The 23461-nt window shown below is 37.5% G+C and overlaps 1 protein-coding gene across 6 annotated transcripts in view; it reads left to right on the forward strand.

The window, feature by feature from the left end:
- HMCN1 (hemicentin 1) overlaps window positions 1–23461 on the forward strand; it is a 551288-nt gene that overhangs the window by 289693 nt on the left and 238134 nt on the right. For all 6 annotated transcript variants that reach the window (XM_049868532.1, XM_049868536.1, XM_049868533.1 and 3 more), the window contains 7 exons: window positions 1125–1319; window positions 11870–11965; window positions 13220–13347; window positions 14647–14791; window positions 17750–17862; window positions 21802–21961; window positions 22840–23008. In XM_049868532.1, the coding sequence (XP_049724489.1) occupies window positions 1125–1319; window positions 11870–11965; window positions 13220–13347; window positions 14647–14791; window positions 17750–17862; window positions 21802–21961; window positions 22840–23008 (1006 nt within the window). The remainder of the gene's footprint in view (window positions 1–1124; window positions 1320–11869; window positions 11966–13219; window positions 13348–14646; window positions 14792–17749; window positions 17863–21801; window positions 21962–22839; window positions 23009–23461) is intronic.

Here is a 23461-nt window from a genome sequence, read left to right on the forward strand (position 1 = left end):
CAAGCACTTAACACACTTCATGGCTTCGTAAGAGATAATTATCCTTGTAATTGCTAAACAACATTTAACCTTGACTCGATCAAGGAGACCTCCCTTGGTTGGGTACCTCCTCTTACAGTCCTACGTGAGCAGGTTTCATCCAGTGCCTCGGATAGTATCTTATATATTTCCCCTTGCAAGATGCCTCAAACATCATTACTAGTAAGTTCTCTGGGGCATACTGATAGCCTCACTTACTTGGCCCTGCTGACAGCATCTTCCCTATTACTATACTGCTATGTGTTCCAAGGTTTCTACCTTTCTTCTGGCTCCTGTGATTGCCTCAATCATGTGGCTATCAATAGCCTTCTTAGCTATAATTTTATAATTTCTGAATCCTTTCTTAACTGTAAGATATTAAGATATTCTTCCTTTAATATATATGGTATTCCGTTCCTTCATATTCTTGATTCCCCATCTTAAACACAGATATAATTTAGAATTAAATACTATAAGCTTGTTTTATAGTGATCTGTTGAAAAAGAACTCTAGTATAAGTTTATTTTAAAACTCAGTTGAAGGGAGTAAGTTTGGAAAGTGCCAAAGAATTTCCTTACAAGAGCAATAAGAAAGTCTTAAGGTTTGAGCAGTATGACATAAACCAAAGTTGAAAACAAATTCCTAAATTGTGAGATTCTTTTTATTTAACATAGCCTTGATTTAAATTCTCACTCTTTTCCTCATCTGTCACCTTAAGGGGAAAGCCTGGTGGTATAGTGGTTGAAAGTTTGTCTCCTAACAAAAGGTGGGCAGTTCGAATCCGCCAGGTGCTCCTTGGAAACCCTATGGGGCAGTTCTACTCTGTCCTGTGGGGTTGCTATGAGTCAGAATTGACTCGACAGCAATAGGTTTGGTTTTATCACCTGAAGGAAATAGTTTTACCTTTTGTGCATCTTTATAAGGCAAAAAAAAATTTTTTTTTACTATTTCTATATCAGAGATAATTAATGTATAAATTTATAATACCATATGAACAATGACATGATTCAAATTCAATATGTTGTTTGTTTAACAAGTAAGCTTTTGTTTAATGTGCCTGTGTACTGTTTCAATGATCTGTTTTTTTTTTTTTCAATATTTTTCAGCACCTCCAGTTTTCATACAAGAACCTACTGATGTGTCTATGGACATTGGCTCAAATGTGACATTACCTTGCTATGTTCAGGGTTATCCAGAGCCAAGGATTAAATGGCGAAGATTAGACAACATGCCACTTTTCTCAAGACCATTTTCAGTTAGCTCCATCAGCCAACTCAGAACAGGAGCCCTCTTTATTTTAAGTAGGTTAAAGGAAATTTATTTTATACAAATAAGAACATGTGTATTATATATTCATAGTATTTCATACATAGGTATTGCCATGTTTAAAATAGTGAGTTAATTTTGCCAATATATTTTGTGTGTGTTGCATTTCACATTAAAATAGTCCTAAAATTTTATATTTCGACTTGCCATAAATGAGTTATTTTTATTCAAATCTATGACCTTAACTTGTTATAAAGGCTTATAAAACAATATGACTTCTTCATACCTCATTGTTTCTCTGCAAATAGAGACACCTGGGCCTCTTGGTGGATAAGTATTTGTGTTTTATTGATTCTTGTACCAACTATTGTAAAGAAAACTAAAGTATTACTATTAGTTAATTTTAATTCTTTTTGGCCAGCAATACATAAAGAGTTGCAGAGGGACCTTATGGCAGCTCTTTGATTAAAAGCTGTATCCACCTGAACCAAGAGATTCCAATAATAAATCAAATATTTAGTCATCCAGAAATCTCACCCATAAACTATTAAGCAACTACATATTTGAAACCACTTTGTATGTTTTCAAATAGTGTTGAGAATATTTGGATGGTGGCACCAGGGGAGGAAAAACATTTAGATGATTAATTGGTTTTTAAAATGTAATTGGGTCTTTGGAAGTGTTTTGTAAAAAGCCTCCATCTAGTGATTTACATGCTTATTAACAATATTAGGAGTCCTGGTGGCATAGTGGTTAAGAAATCGCCTTCTAACCAAAAGGTCAGCAGTTCAAATCCTCCAGCTGCTCCCTGGAAACACTGTGGGGCAGTTCTAATCTGTCCTATAAAGTTGCTATGAGTTGGAATCCACTCAACGGCAACAGGTTTGTTTGTTTTTTAACTAGTATTAAATGTACGTACATTAGCTGCTTAAATTCCCAAATAAAACTTAAATTATCTAATGACAAGTGTTTAAGTGTTCAGCTCTGTGGTGAAGACAGAAGTCAAATATGGGTTCCCTCACTCAAGTATTTAACCATCTATAGCCTGAATAGATTGTGACAAAAGGTTCCTACTGAGAAGTACTCATCAGATTGGTTCAGATTAGGTAGGACCTGAAATGTCAACGTGAAGAAAGGCACCTGATGAGATAGAAATAGAGAGTCCCTCAAGCTTCATGGGCAGGAAAAGGCACATGAAGGTAGTATTTCAGAACGATTCCTCTGGAAGATAGGAGGAGAGGTGAGAGAAAGGAGGCTCATATAGTTATCCAGTAGGGTAGTAATTCTAGTGATGACTTAACAATCCAGAGGAAGCAAAAATGAGACCTAAAAATAAATATAGAAGAGAAGATGAAAGAAAAGGAAATAATAAAAGAAGAGGCCAGTGTTCATTAAGCAATGGTTCCACTGGTTGTTTAAATTAAATTCTCTGGAAGAACCTAGTGATTAGAAACTTAGTTCTCTGTAATGTTTATATTTCTACAAAAATGAGTCCAAGAGTTGATAATATTAAAAATTTCTTGGTTAGAACCTGTATATAACTAATCAATCAGGTGATTTGTTGATTTTTCTTCTCCAAATGAACGTTTTCCTTTGTTTAGAGTAGGCACCGTCTTAAGTTTACCAAGTGCAGTTCTGCAGTTATACGTATATGGTTAACAGAGCAGTACAAACTCTATCACTACTCTTTGTTTAAGATGGTTTGGAACTATGCATGATGGAAAGATGCTTTTTTTCTCAGTCAAATCTTATCAGTAGATTAAAATCTGTTTGCTTTGCTTGAAACTTTACAAAAATTGCAATCATTCACCTATTTAAAACCTTCTCTTGCCTTTCTTATTGCTCATAAGAGGAAACCATACATGGTTAAGCCATGATTCCCAGTATTGTGTGGTTGTTCTCCATTTTGTGATTGTAATTTTCCTATGTGTTGTAAATTCCTAATCTCTGCTGTGGTTAATGAGGCAAGATTAGATTATGTTAAAGAGGTTTAAGGTGGGGTTGTAACACCCTTACTAAGGTCACATCCCTGATCCAATGTAAAGGGAGTTTCCCTGGGATGTGGCCTGCACCACCCTCTTACAAGAGGGGTAAAAGGAAAGGGAAATGAACAGAGAGTTGGGGACCTCATACCACCAAGAAAGCAGCAGCGGGAGCTGAGCACATCCTTTGGACCTGGGGTCCCTGTGCCTGAGAAGCTTTTTGACCAGGGAAAGATTGATGACAAGAGCCTTCTTCCAGAGCCAACAAAGAAAGAAAGCCTTCTTCTGGAGCTGATGCCCTGAATTAGGACTTGTAGCCTACTAGACTGTGAGAGAATAAATTTCTCCTTGGTAAAGCCATCCATTTGTGGTATTTCTGTTATAGCAGTACTAGATGACTAAGACAGCAGCAAAGCTCTTACCCACTGTATCACCAGGGCTCCAAAAATGCTAGATAATCATTTCTAAAGTTCTTTCTTCTTACACAGAATTAGGCTCTAGGTTCAAATAATTTTAAACAGTGTTATCAAATCCCTGAATTTCCAGGGAGACCTTCAAAAGGACTTGGTTTACTTCTTCTTTTCCTGAGTCTGTTCCATGAGTTGTCTTCCTAACTTTTGCTCACAGCACACTCTTCACAAGTATCATTTTATGTTTTATAATCCAGCCTAATCTTGGTCTGAAGAGTTGGCTTCAGGAATTGTTTTAGTTCTGGGCTAACAGAGAGTCCAGGGGCCGTGTCTTCTGGGGTCTCTCCAGTCTCAGACCATTAAGTCTAGTCTTTTTACTAGAATTTGAGTTCTGCACCCCACTTTTCTCCTGCTCCATTGGGGACTCTCTGCTGTGTTCCCTGTCAGGGCAGTCATTGGTGGTAGCCAGACACCATCTAGTCTTCTGGTCTCAAGGTGATGGAATCTCTGGTTTATGTGGCCCTTTCTGTCTCTTGGGCTCATGTTTTCCTTGTGTCTTTGGTGTTCTTCATTCTCCTTTACTTCAGGTGGGTTGGAACAAAGTGATGCATCTTAGATGGTCACTCGCTGGCTTTTAAGACCCCAGACACCACTCACCAAAGTGGGATGCAGAACATTTTCTTAATGAACTTTTTTATGCCGATTGACCTAGATGTTCCCTGAAACCATGGTCCCCAGACCCCCACCCCTGCTACTCTGTCCCTCGGAGTCTTTGGTCGTATTCAGGAAACCCCTTAGCTTTTGGTTTAGTCCAGTTGGGCTGACTTCTCCTGTAATAGTGTGTTGTCATTCCCTTCACCTAAGATAATCCTTGTCTACCATCTAGTTAGTGAATACCCCTCTCTTTCCCTCCCCACCCTCGTAACCATCAAAGAATGTTTTCTTTTGTGTTTAAACCTTTTCTTGAGTTCTTATAATATTGGTCTCATACAATATTTGTCCTTTTGTGACTAATTTCACTCAGCATAATGCCTTCCAGATTCATCCATGTTCTGAGTTATTTCATGGATTCATTGTTGTTCTTTATCATTGTATAGTATTCCACTGTGTGAATATACCATAACTTTTTTATCCACTCATCCATTGATGGGAACCTAGGTTGTTTCTATCTTTTTGCTGTTGTAAAACAGTGCTGCAATGAACATGGGTGTGCCTGTATCTATTCATGTAATGGCTTTTATTTCTCTAGGATATATTCCAAGGAATAGGATTGCTGGATCATATGGTAGTTCTGGAAACCCTGGTAGCATAGTAGTTAAGAGCTATGGCTGCTAACCAGAAGGTCAGGGTTCGAATCCACCAGGCGGTCCTTGAAAACCGTATGTGGCAGTTCTACTCTGTCCTATAGGGTCGCTATGAGTCGGAATCGACTTGACGGCAACGAGTTTGGGTTTTTTTTTTTTGGATGGTAGTTCTATTTCCAGCTTTTTAAGGAAGCACCAAATCAATTTCCAAAGTGGTTGTACCATTTTACATTCCCACCAGCAGTGTATACGTGTTCCAGTCTCTCCACAACCTCTCCAATATTTATTATTTTGTGTATTTTGGATTAATGCTAGCCTTGTTGGGGTCAGATGGTATCTCATTGTAGTTTGGATTTGAATTTCTGTAATGGCTAGTGATCATGAGCATTTCCTCATGTATCTGTTAGCCACCTGAGTATCTTCTTTGGTGAAGTGCCTGTTCGTATCCTTTGCCCATTTTTTAATTGGGTTGTTTATCTTTTTGTTGTTGAGGTTTTGCAGTATCTTGTAGATTTTAGAGGTTAAATGGTGATTAGATTTGTCACAGTCCAAAATTTTTTCCCAGTCTGTAGGTTGTCTTTTTACTCTTTTGGTGAAGTCTTTTGATGAGCATAAGTGTTTGATTTTGAGGGGGCTCCCAGTTGTCTAGTTTCTCTTCTGGTGTTTGTGCATTGTTAGTAATGTTTTGTATTCTGTTTATGCTATGTATTAGGGCTCTTGGCATTGTCCCTATTTTTTCTTCCATGATCTTTATAGTTTTACATCTTATGTTTAGGTCTCTGATCCATTTTGAGTTATTTTTTGTTCATGGTGTGAGGTATGGGTCTTGTTTATTTTTTTGCAAATGGATATCCAGTTATGCCCATACCATTTGTTAGACTGTCTTTTCCCCAAATAATGGACTTTGGGCTTTTGTTAAATATCAGCTCTCATAGGTGGATGAATTTATGTTTGGACTTATGTTCCACTGCTCTGTGTATCTGTTGTTGTACTAGTAACATGCGGTTTTGACTATTGTGGTGGTATACAAGGTTCTAAAATCAGGTAGTGTGAGGCCTCCCGCTTTGTTCTTCTTCAGTAATGCTTTACTTATCTGGGTCCTCTTTCCCTTTAATATGAGGTTGGTGATTTGTTTCTCCATCTCATTAAAAAATGCCATTGGAATTTGTATCGGAATTGTGTTGTATCTGTAGATCACTTTGGGTATCGTAGATATTTTCACTATGTTGAGTCTTTCTATCCATGAGCAAGGTGTGTTTTTCCACTTATGTAGGTATCTTTTGGTTTCTTGTGGTAGTGTCTTATAATTTTCTTTGTATAGGTCTTTTACATCTCTAGTTAGATTTATTCCTAAGTATTTTATCTTCTTGGGGGCTATTGTAAATGGTATTGATTTGGTGATTTCTTCTTCAAAGTTGTCTTTGCTGATGTAGAGGAATCTAACTGATTTTTATGTTTATCTTGTATCCTGATACTCTGCTGAACTCCTCTATTAATTTCAGTAGTTTTCTTGAGGATTCTTTAGGATTTTCTGTGTATAAGATCATGTCATCTGCAAATAGAGATACTTTTACTTCTTCCATACCAATTTGGATGCACTTTATTTCTTTGTCTAGCCTAATTGCTCTAGCTAGGACCTCCAGCACAATGTTGCAAAAGAGTGGTGTTAGAGGGTGTCCGTGTCTGATTCCCGTTCTCAAGGGGAATGCTTTCAGACTCTCTCCATTTAGGATGATGTTGGCTGTTGGCTTTGTATAAATGCCTTTTATTGTGTTGACGAATTTCCCTTCTATTCCTATTTTGCTGAAAGTTTTTATCACGAATGGGTGTTGGACTTCGTCAAATGGCTTTTCTGCATCAACTGATAAGATCATGTAGTTCTTGTCTTTTGTTTTATTTATGTGAGGGATTGCATTGATTGTTTTTCTAGTGTTGAACTATCCCTGCATACCTGGTATGAACCCCACTTGGTCATGGTGAATTATTTTTTTGATTATGTTGTTGAATTCTATTGGCTAGAATTTTGTTAAGGATGTTTGCATCTAAGTTCATGAAGGATATTGGTCTGTAATTTTCTTTTTTTTTGTGGTGTCTTTACCTGGTTTTGGTATCAGGGTTATTCTGGTTTTATGGAATGAGTTTGGGAGTATTCCATCCTTTTCTATGCTCTGAAATACCTTTAGTAGTGGCGGTGTTAACTCTTCTCTGAGAGATTGGTAAAATTCTCCAGTGAGGCCATCAGGACCAGGGCTTTTTTTTTAGTTGGAATTTTTTTTCATGATCTTTTCAATCTCTTCTTTTATTATAGGTTTATTTAGTTGTTGTACCTCTGTTTGTGTTAGTTTAGGTAGGTAGTGTGTTTCTAGAAATTTGTCCGTTTCCTCTAGGTTTTCAAATTTGTTGGAGTACAGTTTTTCATAGTATTCTGTTATGATTCTTTTCATTTCAGTTGGGTCTGTTGTGATATTGCCCACCTCATTTTTTATTTGAGTTATTTGCTTCCTCTCCTGTTTTCCTCTTGTCAGTTTGGCCAAGGGTTTATCGATTTTGTTGATCTTTTCAAAGAACCAGCTTTTGGTATTGTTAACACTTTCAATTGCTTTTCTGTTCTCTGTGTCATCTAAGGAAACCCTGGTGTCATAGTGGTTAGGTGCTACGTCTGCTAACGAAAGGGTCTGCAGTTCGAGTCCACCAGACGCTCCTTGGAAACCCTATGGGGCAGTTCTACTCTGTCCTGTAGGGTCGCTATGAGTTGGAATCTACTCGACAGCACTGGGTTTTTTTTGGTCGGGGGGGGGTTATTTCATTTAATTCTGCTCTAATTTTTATTATGTGCTTTCTTCTGGTGCCTGAGGCCTTCCTTTGCTGTTCTTTTTCTGTCTGTTTGAGTTGTAGGGTTAATGTTTTGATTTTGGCTCTTTCTTCTTTTTGGCTTTGTGCATTTATTGCTATAAATTGACCTCTGAGTACTTCTTTTGTTATGTCTCAAAGGTTCTGGTGGGATGTGTTTTCATTCTCATTTGATTCTGTGAATTTCTTTATTTGTCCTTAAATTTCTTCTGTTAGCCAGTAGTTTTTGAGTAAGGTGTTGTTCAGTTTCCATGTGCTTGATTTTTTTTTCCTTGCTTTTTCTGTTACTGATTTCCGCTTTTATGGCTTTATGGTCAGAAAAGAGGCTTTGTAATATTCTGATGCTATGGATTCTGTTAAGGCTTGCCTTATGGCCTAATATGTGGTCTATTTTGGAAAATGTTCCATGTGCATTTGAAAAGAAAGTATACTTGCCTGTTGTTGGGTAGGGTGTTCTGTATATGTCTGTGAGGTCAAGTGGGTTGATTGTGGCATTTAGATCTTCCATGTCTTTATTGAGCTTCTTTCTGGTTGTTCCATCCTTCACCAAAAGGATTGTGTTGAAGTGTCCTACTATTATTGTACAGCTGTCTCTTTTCAATTATGTTAGAGTTTGTTTTATGTATTTTGGAGCCCTGTCATTGGGTGCTTAAATATTTATTATGATTATGTCCTCCTGGTGTATTGACCCTTTGATCATTAATTAGTGTCCTTCATTATCCTTTGTGTGGTGGATTTAACTTTAAAGCCTATTTTGTCAGAAATTAATATTGCCACCCCTGCTGTTTGTTGATTGTTGTTTGCTTGGTAATTTTTTTCCCATCCTTTGAGTTTTAGTTTGTTTGTGTCTTTAAGTGTATGTTGTGTCTCTTGTGGGCAGCATATAGACGGATCGTGTTTTTTTAATCCATATTCACCACTGTCTGTCTCTTTATTGGTGCATTTAGTCCATTTACATTTAGCATAATTATGGCTAGGTATGAGCTTAATGCTGTTATTTTGATGTCTTTTTTGTGCATGTGTGTATTGTTGACAGTTTCTTTGTTCCACTTAATTTTCTGTGCTTAGTTGTTTTTCTTTATGTATTTTCTTTTCATCTTTTTCATTGTTGTTGATTTTATATTTGCTGAATCTTTTTGTTTTTCTTGGCTTTTATTTTTATGTGTAGGATTGTTAGTTTCCTTTGTGGTTACCTTAATATTTACCCCTATTTTTCTAAGTTTAAACCAATCTTGTATTTCTTTATATTGCCTCGACTTCTTCTCCATAAGAAAGATCTGTGAGTGCCTTTTTCAGTCCCTCATTTTTTTTTTTTTTTGCCATTTTTTGCATATTGATGTCTCTGTTTCCCTATTTTCAGTGTTTTATCTTCAATTCATTTTTGTGAGTTGCCTACCTGGGTTGCTATCTGGTTGCTCTGTCCCGTGTTCTAGACTTGGGATGTTTTCTGTTATTTGTTTTCTAACTGGAGGACTCCCTTTAGTATTTCTTTTAATTTTGGTTTGGTTTTTGCAGATTCCTTAAACTTCTTTTTATCTGGAAATGCCCTAATTTTGCCATCATATTTGAGAGACAGTTTTGCCAGATATATAATTCTTGGTTGGCAGTTTTTTCCTTCAAGGCTTCATATATGTTATCACATTGCCTTCTTGCCTGCATAATTTCTGCTGAGTAGTCTGAGCTTAGTCTTATTGAAGCTCATTTGTAGATGACTTTTCGTTTATCCCTAGCTGCTCTAAAAATTCTCTTTATCTTTGGTTTCAGCAAGTTTTACTATAATATGTCGTGGTGTCTTTCTTTGGTGCTGTACCTTATGTGGGGTTTGATGAGCATCTTGGATAGATATCTTCTCATCTTTCACAAAATTAGGGAAGTTTCTACCAACAAATCTTCAACAATTCTCTCTGTATTTTCTGTTATCCCCCCTGTTCTGGTACTCTAATTGCTCATGGGTTTTTCCTCTCGATAGAGTCCCACATAATTCTTAGGGTTTCTTCATTTTTTAAAATTCTTTTATCTGATTTTTCTTCAGATAATTTGGTGTCAAGTGCTTTATCTTCAATCTCACTAATTCTGACTTCCATTGCCTTAATTCTGCTCTTATGACTTTCTATTGAGTTGTCTAAGTCTGAAATTTTATTGTTAATCTTCTGAATTTCTGTTTTCTGTCTATGAATTCTTGCAACCTGTTAAATTTGTTATTATGCTCTTATATAATCTTATTAAGTTCCTCTGTTGCTTTGTCTGTGTATTCCTTGGCTTAATCTGTGTTTTACCTACTTTCCTTCCTAATCTCTTGAAGAATTCTCTATATTAATCTTTTGTATGCTACCTCCAGTAATTCCAGGACTTTTTCTTCCTTGGGAAGATTTCTTGATTCTTTGTTTTGGAATCTTGCTGAAGCTGTCATGGTCTGCCTCTTTATATGATTTACTATTGACTGTTGGCTCTGAGCCATCAACAAGTTATTATATTTATTTATGTTCGCTTACTGTGTCCTAGTTTCTTGTTTTATATGTCCAAATAGGCTGCTCATATGACTTAGTTTGATTTTTGGTACCTTTGAAGCTCTAATGTCCTATCACCAGGTGGTTAGATCTGTTACTAGGTGTGTGAGCCCAGGAGTCTGTTTACTTTTCTTGTATGGACTCAGCTCAGTTGTCCAGGTAGTCTGTTCACCAAATGTTTGGTGCAGGCTCTCACCTACAGTCCTAGATGGGCAGGAATGATTGGTGTAGGCATAGGTATTTGGCTGCAGTAGGAGGTCATGCGCTGAACAAGGCAGGGGGCTGACAGCTGCCCCTGAGTGCCTGGGAAGAAAGTGCATCCCTGTTCCCTAGAGTGTGTAGGTCAGTGGATTTTGCAGCTGGACTATGGGCACCAAACGCTATTGGCTGTAAGGACTGGGAGGCAGCACTTATCCTTGGACCCCTGTCATGGGTGGCTAGGTGGTGCAAGTGGAACCACCAGTCCTCAGGCCCCTAACGTGGGTATATGAGGACCCTGCTTAATAGGCAGAGCAGTGTCAAATATCACGAACTTGCCTCTCCACCAGATAGCTGAAACATGTGAAGTTAGACTTCAGTTACGTACCCTGTTGTACTGTGCTAATGAGGGCCTATGCTGTTGAAATGGGCCCACACAAGTCTATGCACGAGTGAAAGGCATTCAAAGTCCAAGGACCCTTTATACCTATGCTTAGGCAAAGGAGCTGTGCCTGCCATAAGTTCTTGTCCTAGGGGAGCTGGCAGATTTTTTTTTCCCGTTTGTTAATTTTTCCCTCTCCAAGGCCAGGAGAATGGCTTAGAGTGCATGACCAGTCCTACATCCAGCCTAGGGGATGTGGCAATCTCTGAAGCTGGCCTGGAATCCGGTGCAGAGTGGGGAGGAGGCAGGTAAATGGGAGAGATGTTTTTCCCAAAGGAGTGTTTTTTTCATCCACGCAGTAGGTTAGATGCATGTACTTACCTTTACTGATTGAGCGCTGCTTTTCACTGGTTCTGGAGGCTTGAGTAGACTCTCTGCCAATCAGTCTTTCCTGATGTGGAAAATGTGTCCCAAGTGTCACTGCTTTTCTCATCATTCTCACCAGCTGATCCGGCCTGCAGGTGCCGGTTCCTGCCGGGTCAGGTCTGGTAAATCCTCGCTACTTCTGAACCATCTTTCCCTCCCCCTGCTGCTCAGTCCAGTTCTTCAACTTTGCCTTTGATGTTCAGGGCTCCTAGATTGTCATATATAATTGCGTCACTTGTTTTTTCGGGTCTTTGTTGTAAGAGAGACCACAAGAAGTGTCTGACTTCTCCACCGTCTTGGCCCCGCCTTTTCCACAGATTGTTTTTTTGAAATGTAGAATGTATTAATTGAACATTTATCAAATTGTAGTGTTAATTGTTGCTTTCTGTGTGGGTCTTTTCCCCTAGAATGGGAACTCCTGGAGGAAGGTACCATAGTTTCTATTCCTATATATCAGCACTGTGACTGACACATAGTTAATGCTTCATAGATAGTGTCGAATGAATAAATCGTCTCTTATTTTTAGACTTATGGGCAAATGATAAAGGAACCTATATTTGTGAAGCTGAAAACCAGTTTGGAAAGATCCAATCCCAGGCAACAGTAATCGTGACGGGACTTGGTAAGATCAATTACGTGTTTAGAAACCACACTCTCCAGAATCATCAGAATTTTATTTACTTTCATCTCTTACTACTTGTGCCACTTTAAGAAAAAAAAAAAGTAAATAGCTAATTACTAGAGTAGCCTTCCTTCCTGAACCCCATTTCATATTTCACAGAATGTTACAACTATAAATAACCTTAGAGAGCATCTGCTCCAAGCTTCTCATTTTCCATTTGATGACATGAAGGTAGAATCAAATAAATTGATTTGAGTTTAAATATGAATATATATTTAGAGTGGTGGGGCTCCTCTCTGGTTATCTTTTTTACATTTATCATTTTAGTCCACATGGAATTGTTTTTGTGTTTGATATAAAGTAAGAATATAGCATCCTTTATTCCCAAGTGGTGAGACTTTTGTTTCAATATTTTTTATTAAATAATCTATTGTTTTCCTAGTGATTAGAATATCGATTTGATTACATGATAAGTTTATAGTCTTATGCGTATTCCTTGGTATTCTATTCTATTTATGCACTAGTACTACATTGTTTAAATTATTATAGCATTTAATGTGATTTTTAAATCTGTCAGCATGAATTTGTCATTATTTGACAAGTAATTCACAACTTTTGCCTGCATATATTTTCTTCATGTATCTACTTTTATTCATCTACGTAAACTTGATTTTTGACAGATAAAATCTGTTAGGGATTTTACTTTGTTTTAAGTTAAGTTTGGTCTTTGAATTCTAGAAGAGGGTATTTTTACAATACTTCTTTGCCGTTCTATGTAGGAGAGTCCATCTCATTTTATTTGTTTGAGCTATTACAGCAGCTCCCTCAATGATCTCGTCATTTCCAGGTTTCTCCTTCTCCAATAGCTCCCATTCAGTTTTTAGAATAGTATTTCCAAAGAATGTTTCTGATGATACCACTTTTCTGTGTACATGCTTTCAGTTACTCTCCAGTTGTCTACAGAATACATTGTAAATTTCTTGTTTTGATGTTTCTATTCTTCTACCATCTTACCCCTGCTTCAGACTGCCCTACTCTCTTTACTTCTTCACTACTACTTGCCTTCTTGCCATTCTTCTTGCTCACAGATGTCCTTATGTCTCCCTTCAAGTTCATACTCATTAACATTTATAACTTTTGTTTCTAAAAGCTCAGATTTTCATAACCTTGTTAGTAGATATTTTGGCCTATAAAATGTTTGCCTTTCTTTTGGATGAAATAGAGTTGAAAGTACCTGTGCTCTTTCTGATTTAGTTGCTCCTCTTATTGGGATCAGTCCTCCAGTGGCCAATGTAATTGAAGGACAGCAACTTACTTTGCCTTGTACCTTATTGGCTGGGAATCCCATTCCAGAACGGCAGTGGATTAAGAACTCAGCCATGGTAAGAATGTATTAAATGCATGTACTCACATTTCCTAGTTTACTTGAGGAAGAAGCAAGGTATTCCAACCATTACAATATCAAAGCAGCTTGAATAAATATACAAAATACATTTTTATAAGTGTACAAAAACTTTTCTTCAGTATTAATGTGATTGTGGAGCTCATATTGTTTTGGGATTAGTAAAATGGAGAAATGGTGTAATTTCTATAATCTCCCATTAAATACAATGTTACTGATAAACTTAATTTAGAATATGCAAAATCCGAAGCATGTATTAACTTATTTTCATAGCATATTAATATTTTTATGTGCTTCCTTCTATGGGATTATGAAATGTCAATATTGCCATAAAATTCTCCCATTATATATATTAATATTTATTTTTTATTAATATTAACTATGAACATTATATATTTTATCATGTACTCTTTAAAAATGTGGATCTACATTGTGTCATAGTTTTTCAATGTGTAACTTCTGATTATGAAAAGATAAAATTTTTTCACAGTTCTATGAAATTTTCTCATAAATATGCTATCTCTGTCAATAAATTTTCATCCCATTCAGCATATTTTTCCTGGTTTCCAGAAGTATTTAGACTCTCTCACTCTCTTCTTAAAGTACCTATTAGTAGTGAATCAGCTGTATAGAAGAAGATGTAAAATTGTTCATATTTAAATAAAAACCCAAGAAAAATTAGCACAACTAGTTGAATAAAAAATGCACTTATAAGTTAATTTGATAATGCTTGAGCCCTGAGATATATACATAAATGGTATAGATTTAGAGATGATCAGTCTTAACTGAAAATATTGCCAGTCTCCTGTGACACAGTTTCTATATGTATGTCATACATGTATGACACTGGATGACTTTGTCCTCTACCATTTGCATCTGTGACGTAACCACCTGTGTGCCAAAATAGAAATACGAAATTGCTTCTCAGTGACAATAAGGTCCTTGGAGAAGAACAACATAAGCCAGAAGTGTAATTCGAGTCTTGAGTGCTAACAAAAAATACAGAAATGTGAAACAAGTGGTGTCTGTATTTCTTCCCTTTTCCGGCATGTACATAACTGTCTTACAAATGTTAATAGTTATAATCTTTTGAGGTATGCCAAGATTTAATGCAATTGATACCACTTTTGGTAACATCTTATGGTCATCATTTTTCACTTAAGTGTTAAAATGTTTTATAAGGCATTTACCCAGTTGAATAATAAAAAAAAAAAGGTAAATCCCAATTTGGCTCAGGTAATTTTTTTTTTAATTAAAAATGACTTCTTTTTTCTTTTAGTTGGTCCAGAGTCCTTACATCACTGTGCGCAGTGATGGGAGCCTCCATATTGAAAGAGTTCGTCTTCAGGATGGAGGTGAATATACCTGTGTGGCCAGTAACGTTGCTGGAACCAATAACAAAACCACCACTGTGGTTGTGCACGGTAAGACAATTGCCCATTGTATTGTTTCCAAAAAGTGTTCAGAGCTGGGTTAATATATTTAAATCAAGTAACTCTATTGCTCTAATTATAAGAAGTGAGATAAGCCTCCTAATTGTTGTTCTTACCAAAAGCTTTATTTCTTGAACAATGTTTACATTGGTTAATGCTGTTGTCAGATTTCACTTTTCTGTGTACACAGAAAGACATCACTGGGAGTCACCAGCTGAGTCTGGCCAAGGGCTTTTGTAAGTGGTTTCTTAATTGATAAAAATGAACTCAGCTCTCAGATGATTATTTTTAAAAATACATTTTAATTTCAGGCAAGTTGAACTTATTATACCATCCAAAGTTGCCTTTTATTTTTGGATTGTGCAAAAAGCATGTTCTTACCAATGGCCCCTTTGTCTTTCAGCTAGAAATGACCTAAACTTTTCTAAAGGTCACCTCATGTGCGCCAAACAGTCTTCTTTCATGTTAAATAAAGGTCACAAAGAAGAAAATCCAGAAGCAATCTTTTTCCATTCACGACTGCCAGTTACCAACTTTATACATCTCAATAAATAAGTGACAGCTCATAGTTTAAGAAATTGTCATAACTTTTTTATGTATTTCCTTTAAGGAATTTGTGACGTTCCTTTTTTAAAAAATGTAGTATTTAAAAATAGCTTTGTGTACAGGGCTGAGCATCTTAGAGAAGAAAATAGCATGGAATATTTATTTTTAGTAGTTAATTCAATCTTTGTTTATCACATGAATTGGAGAATCACTTAATCCAGTAGTTTCCAAATTTTGTTTGGTCTGGTGAAAATTTAATGGATGAAGATTATCTTCCTTTTTCATGGCTACTTCTCCTTTTAAATAACCCTATCGGAAATATTCTTGAAGAAATATTATTTAAAAAAAATACCAAATCAACCAAGAAATTAGTTACAGCCTAAAGGAGAAAATGTCTAATGCCAGATCTGGGTACTGTTATGTTTAAATATTTTTAAAGAGAATCAGTCCATAGATTTCCTGATGAGTGCTTAAGGATTGATTTAAGAATCTAGTTCAGTCATGCCCCCCATATACCTTCCATTTGACTTACAGCACCTGCCTGGAATATTGTGTCAAGAAGAAGTCTGAGCCCAAATTTGGGAGTGAAAGAGTGAGTGACACGATTAGTTGTGATGTCTGCCAGATGAGAGGGGTGAGACGAGACAAACCAAGTCATCTATGCTTTCATGATGTAGCGTATCATTATTCAGGGAATCTTTACAGTCTTTACATCTCACAACATCCTTTCGTAGTTCATCTTAGTCCAAAGTGAGCAGCTGATTTAGTTGATAAGTTAAAAAATATCAACCCAGCTATATATCATGAGTGAAACAACTTTGTAGCCAACAGATTTGTCTTTGAGTTGGGTGGAATACAGCACCAGTTTCCCTAGACCTCTGCATTTCTGTTAATTAGTATTGCCACTTTCATCACTCTGCCTCTTCCCTTTTAAGAATGCTCTTTAAAAGCTCTACCCAGCTCTAAAATGAATGAATGAATGCATATATAGCTGCAAAGTAAAATGACAAAGAGTTTAATTGTGATATTAACTTATGTAGATTGATAATCTTGAAAGAAACTGTTCTCCCAAACCTAAATGTGATCAGATTTCAAAACCATAGCCTAAACTTGCCACTTTCCTTTATCCCTTTCAAACTCATTACACATTTATGAAAATGGCCATAAATTGTCAACATAGGTGAAAGTTGGCATTTTATGATGATTCTAGAAATTAAATGTCTTGCTTTAGAGAGTAGCCTGGCATTCTTACTTAGGACTAGAAATTTGCTGCTAACCCATTTAAGAAGAAATTATCTAAAGTCCAGTCATAGGAAAATATGAGTATGTAGCATACTTAATCTAAATAAACCTCCCATGAAAGTTTCTTTACTGAGGTCTCTGTAACTCTTTTTCGGGTAAACCTCTACTAATGGGTAGCTATGACAACTGGAAAAGTCTAACAACTTCAAGGCAAAAAAGGCAGTGAGTGATGAAGCTCCAAGAAGCAGTTCCAAGCCTCATCTTTTCAGAGGATGGAAAGCAAATGTGCTGGTATTTATTGTGCTTTTACTATATTCTTTGGACTGGGTTAGGAATTTTCATGTATGGGAGCTCCTTTACTCAAAATCATTATTTCCAAAAGATTGAATATTGATACTTTTTTCAGAATGGAGTGATCAACAGTCTTCCTTTTCCTTCTACTCATATAATTCTCCAGTTGCCTTCTAATGTCAAAAGGTGTTGTTATTCTTTTCTGACTGAAAAATATTGACTTAGAACTCTGTATTTAGTCTTTTTAAATGTAAGCTCACAAGACCTTTCAAGTTTTACTGTTAAGTTCCTTTTAACAAAATGCGTCCTTTTTTCTAAGTTAACTTTGGTAGTTTGCTAAGCGATTCTTGTATATCGACAGATTATTGAATATGTGATGGTTAAACAGCCCATTTCTCTATAGGTGGACTTAAGTCAGCTCACTGCAACTTAATATGTAATAATGGACACCGGTCAAAAAGATGTGGTAGTTGTTTAGCTCTCAGGGTACAATTCTCTCTTGTTTTCCCAGGAAAAATGAATTCTCTTTAGTCCTCTCTTATTTTTTATTTGGAAGGTCAACTTATTAGCCATCATTTACTACTTGTTTTAAGTTTTTACAAAATTCTTCAGATCATAACTCTAGTATTTTCTTGTTTGCGCAGCATACTCCCTGACCAACTTACCGTAGCTGTCTATCAAAAAAAGTTTCATTTTTGTTTTTCATATGTTTTGATATTGAAAAAAATATAAAATATTTTTTACAAACTTAAAAACATTTACAAATAGTTTTTACAAACCATAAGCATACGCTGAAAATGCTCAACTTTAATCATATGAGGCTAAGTGGAAGAACAACTGCTCACATTCTGAATTCTGCTTGTGTTTTAGTTCTACCGACCATTCAGCATGGGCAGCAGATATTCAGTACAATTGAAGGTGTTCCAGTAACATTACCATGCAAAGCAAGTGGAATTCCCAAACCGTCCATCATCTGGTCCAAGGTAAATGACACACGTAGTGATGTTTGTTGGAGTCCCTGCATGGTGCAAATGGTTAACGTGTTTGGCTGCTAACCAAAAGATGGGAGGTTTAAGTCCACTCAGAAGCACCTCAGAAGAAAGGCCTGGCAACCTACCTCTGAAAAATCAGCCATTGAAAGCCCCAAGGAATATAGTTATACTCTGACACACATGGGATCCCCATGAGTCTGAACTGACTCGATGGCAGCTGGTTTTTAGTGATGTTCGTTTATGTCGTGTGCTAAAAAATAACATTTGAATATCTTTAGTCATACATGAAACTTGTGACTGTACTATACCAGTTGCCACTGAGTCAAATTCATCTCATGGCGACCCCATGTGTGTCACAATACAACTGTGCTCCGTAGGGTTTTCAGTGGCTGATTTATTGGAAGGAGATCACTGAGCCTTTCTTTTTGGCTTCGAGGCAGCCGCCTGATATTGACATTTCGTAGATGTAGTGTGACTATTCCTCTATTTATCCATTTACTGATGAGGTGTCTCTGGGGTGGGGCGGGGGGGAGGTGAGGACTCAAACCTCCAATCTTTCTGATAGCAGCCAATTGCATTAACTGTTTATACTGCACAGGGACTACTATTATTCCAAAGAGGAAACCAAACCAGTGAAGCCCTTTATTAGCTCTCCTTTTTTGTATGCCTCACTTTCCCTCTCTCCCTCTCAAGCCTCTGGGAATCATTTCTCAAATAAGCTTCCTGCCTCCAAATCTTTGTCTCAGGGAACTTCCATATTCAGAGCCTTTTATTGGCTTCATTGCATAGTCATGATTAGGACCTCATTGCATAGTCATGATTAGGACCTCATTGCATAGTCATGATTGAGCCCACATTGAGTATGCATGGTTGATTAAATCATGTCTCACTCCCTTCCCGAGGTTAACTGACCAGACAGTCTTTGTAACATGGCCAACGCCTCACTCATTTACGTGAATTCTCAAGTGTAGTCTGGTGATTTTAGATAAGAAAGTCACCTTCATTACCTAGAAAATTCCAAGGATTATTTCTCAGGAACCAAGGATGAAAGACCAACTGATTTTAAGTAAGGTACTAAACCAAACCCATTGCTGTCAGATTGATTCCGACTCATAGCTACCCCGTGAAGAAAGCAGAAGGCCGTTAAAAAGACAGGAAAGAGCAAAATGGATGTCAGAAGAGACTCTGAAACTTGCTCTTGAATGTAGAGTGGCTAAAGCTAGTGGAAGAAATGAAGAAGTAAAAGAGCTGAACAGAAGATTTCAAAGGGAGGGTTGAGAAGACAAAGTAAAGTATTATAATGAAATGTGCAAAGACCTGGAGTTAGAAAAGCATAAAGGAAGAACACACTTGGCATTTCTGAAGCTGAAAGAACTGAAGAAAAAATGCAAGCTTCGAGCTGCAATATTGAAGGATTCTTTGGGCAAAATATTGAATGAAACAGGAAGTTTCAAAAGAAGATGAAAGGAATATAGAGTCACTGTATCAAAAAGAATTGATCAACATTCACAGATTTCAGGAGGTAGCATATGATCAAGAACATATGGTATTGAAGGAAGAAGTCCAAGCTGCACTGAAGGCATTGCTGGAAAACAAGGCTTCAGGAATTGGCATCCCCACGTGTCCGTCAGTTTGTCCACAGTCTTCAGTATGGATTACACCTCAACATAAAGAAAACAAAAATCCTTACAACAGGACCAAAAAGCAATGATAAATGGAGAAAAGATTGAGGTTGTTAAGGACTTCATTTTACTTGGATCCACAATCAACACCCATACAAGCAGCAGTGAAGAAATCAAAGGACACATTGCATTGGGCAAATCGGCTGCAAAAGACCTCTTTAAAGTGTTGAAAAGCAAAGAGGACATCTTGAGGACTAAAATGTGCCTGATCCAAGCCATGGTGTTTTCAGTTGCCTCATATGCATGTGAAAGCTGAACAATGAATAAAGAAGACCAAAGAAGAATTAATGCCTTTGAATTTTGGTGTTGGTAAAGAATATTGAATATACATACCATGGACTGCCAAAAGAATGAACAAATCTGCCTTGGAAGAAGTACAACCAGAATGCTCCTTAGAAGCAAGGATGGCGAGACTATATCTCACATACTTTGGACATGTGATCAGGAGGGATTAGTCCCTGGAGAAGAACATCATGCTTGGTAAAGTAGAGGGTCAGTGAGACTGAGGAAGACCCTCAATGAGATGGATTTACATAGTGGCTGCAACAGTAAGCTCAGACATAGCATTGGTTGTAAGGCTGACGTAGGACTGGGCGGCATTTTGTTCCGTTGTGCATGGGGTGGTCTATGAATAGGAACTGACTGGACCTCACCTAACGACAATAGCAACAATTTATTACATAATCACATTCACAGGTGCCAGGGGTTAGGACTTCAGCATATCTTTTTCAGAGACACGTTTCAATCCACTGCATTCTTTATATCCCTAACATATAGTTGTCCAGGTTTTACCTATATTCTTGCAGTGAGGGAATACCCATTTCCTGACGAAGCCCTTCGTGTTTTTGAATAGCCGTGAAGAAGGCATACTTTCTATAAATTAATTTAAATCAGCCAAATATAAAATAATATGAAATAATGTCGTAATAATGAAATGTGGCATTTCATTACTTAGTGTTACATTCAAAATGTTTTGATGTACTAATTTTTTATCTACCTAAAAATTTCTGAAGGAGCCCTGGTTGCACAGTGGTTAAGCACCTGGCTGCTAACCAAAAGGTCAGTGGTTTGAAGTCACCAGTCACTCCCCCATTTCCCAGGAAAAGAATGTAGCATTCTGCTTCCATAAAGTTTTACAGCCTTCTCGTGGCCCCCAGACTCTCTGTTAGCCCCAAACTAAAGCCATTACCGAAGCCAACTCTTCAGAGAAAGATTAAACTGGACAATAAGACATAAAATGATACCAATGAGGAGTGTGCTTCCTAGCTCAAGCAGACACATGAGATTATGTGGGCGGCTCCTGTCCGGAGGTAGAGGAGAAGGCAGAGGGGGACAGGAGCTGGTTGAATGGACAAAGGAAATAAAGGGTGGAGAGGAGGAGTGTGCTGTCTCATTATAGGGAGAGCAACTAGGGTCACATAACAGTGTGTGTATAAGATTTTATATGAGAAGCTGACTTGAATTTTAAACTTTTGCTTGAAGCACAATAAAAAATAAAAAAAAAAGATTTACGGTCTTGGACGCCCTATGGGGCAGTTCTACTCTGTCCTAAAAGATCGCCGTGATATATATATATAAAATCTAATATATGAAGAAGGAGATGTTAATATCTGTAAATTAAATAAAAAGGTTAACATTTTATATTCTGGACGCAAAATGCTGGTGAAGCTGATCCCCAGACTGCACTGTGTCTGGAACCTAGCAGATGTTGAACGCATTTTAAAAGTAAAATGCAAAAATGGAATTTCTTTCCAGGCTGACCCTTTGTACTGCAGTTCAGCACAGAGTTTGAGTTTGGCTCTAGATGTGGACTGAGTTGGAATCTCACTTCTACCACAGACAAGCTCTGTGACCTTGGGCAATTTCCTCTACCCATCTGTGCTTGAATACATTCACCTGTAAAGTGAGGGTTGAGATAGTTGCTACTCAGAATGTTGGTGTGAGCATGAATAATAGTCAATTCATGCTAAATGCCATGGAGTAAGGACTCATTGTGCCACCCAGTGTTATTGTCTCCCTTTGCTAGTAGCTCCAGAATGAAGGAGGTATAGTTTGGCATGGAGAAATAGCACCTTATTTGTCCAATTTTTCTTATGAATAACTTTCTTCAAACTAGCATTTTTTTAATCTAGTGTTTTTCCCTTTTGGAGGTTTTTTTTTTTTTTTTTTTTTCTTCCTCTGTTTCTCTTCCAGGCATGAAGTCACTCTTTTATTATCTTTAAACACACTTTGCACTTATGCTTTGCAGAAAGGAGAGCTGATTTCCACTAGCAGTGCTAAGTTTTCTGCTGGGGCTGATGGAAGTCTGTATGTGGTGTCACCAGGAGGCGAGGAGAGCGGGGAGTATGTCTGCACAGCCATCAATGCGGTAGGCTATGCCAAGAGGAAAGTGCAGCTGACTGTCTATGGTGAGAGTCTTGGGGCAATGTTGTTCTTTGACACTGTCAACCTTTGCCAAAACTCACAGTCCTCTCCCAGAAATGTTACCAGAGGACCAGGGCTGAACCCCTAGTGTGAACTGCTCCCCCAGGTTTATGTTTTTTACAAGAATGCATTCTTGCTGCCAACCAAAACCTCCTCTCCTTAGACTCTGACTTGAAGGGAGAGTAATTGTATAGCCTTTCGGAAAAGTTTTATGGTGTTTTTCCCAAGGGGTATGCTTATTGCACCCAACCAGCTCCAGTAACACCAGTTAGTTTAAAACTCCTGGCAAAGCCAGCCTCAGCTATGTTTTGGTTAGTGCTCTGCCTTGAGGGGTTACTTTTGCAGATGGCATATTTTAAAAGGGAGCCCTGGGGGTGTAGTGGTTAAAGAGCCTTCTGCTGCTAACCAAGAGGTTGGCCTTTTGAACCCACCAGGTACTCTGTGGGAGAAAGATGTGCCAGTCTGCTTCTGTAAAGATGACAGCCTTGGAAACCCTATGTGGCAGTTCTGCTCTGTCCTGTAGGGTCACTATGAGTCAGAATCAACTCGATGGCAGTGGGTTTGGTTTTTTTTGGTGGGGGGGTAGGTGGGGGCTTTACACTTTAAAATAGTATTTCAGCAGAGCTCTTTGTTGTGTTCTGAGAGGAAGAGGTGAAAGAAGAACTTTCTGGTTTTTTCCTGTCACCTCTCGCAATAAACACATTAATGGGAAGGTTTAGGTTTGCCCTGAAACTTTGGAATAAACAATGTCTTTTTGTAAATTGTTTAAGAACATTAGTAGCCAATATTTTAATGGAAATTAAGCTGTATTTTGTTTTTAATGTACTGTTTCTCTTCCCCTCCCCAAATGTGTTTATTTTAGTAAGGCCTCGAGTGATTGGTGACCAACTAGGATTGTCACAGGATAAACCTGTTGAGATCTCAGTCATTGCAGGGGAAGAGGTGACACTCCCGTGTGAAGTGAAGAGCTTACCTCCACCCATAATTACATGGGCCAGAGAGACCCAGCTCATCTCTCCATTCTCTCCAAGGTAGGAGACCTGGTATGAATTGCAACACACAAAAATACAACCTCTTGGGACAGATGACAGTGCCTGTTAGATTTGCAAATGTCTCAAAAATGGCTTTTAAATTTGAAAAAAAAAATGCATAAGTATACCTGAGCCTACAGGAAATGTATACATATTATCTATTGTCTAATTCATTCTTTCATATTAGAAATGCTATAACACTCACCTTGGCCATTATTTCCCGCTGGCGCATCTTACATGGCATTGATTGAAATGGAGCAGATTTGTGTGTAGCTTATGGTTTTTTTTTTTTTTATGGTTAGTACAGTGTATGCAGCAAGTATAGAATTCCAGGAATCCTGTAGGAGCGGTAAAACACCATATGTGCCCTATATTTAGGATTTTTTTATTGGCTGGTTTTGCAAAGATCTTCTTGAGGAACTCCTTACACAAATAAAGGCCTGTTGAGATAAT

The sequence above is a fragment of the Elephas maximus genome, chromosome 24, assembly GCF_024166365.1.
Source record: "Elephas maximus indicus isolate mEleMax1 chromosome 24, mEleMax1 primary haplotype, whole genome shotgun sequence".
NCBI lineage: Eukaryota > Metazoa > Chordata > Mammalia > Proboscidea > Elephantidae > Elephas > Elephas maximus.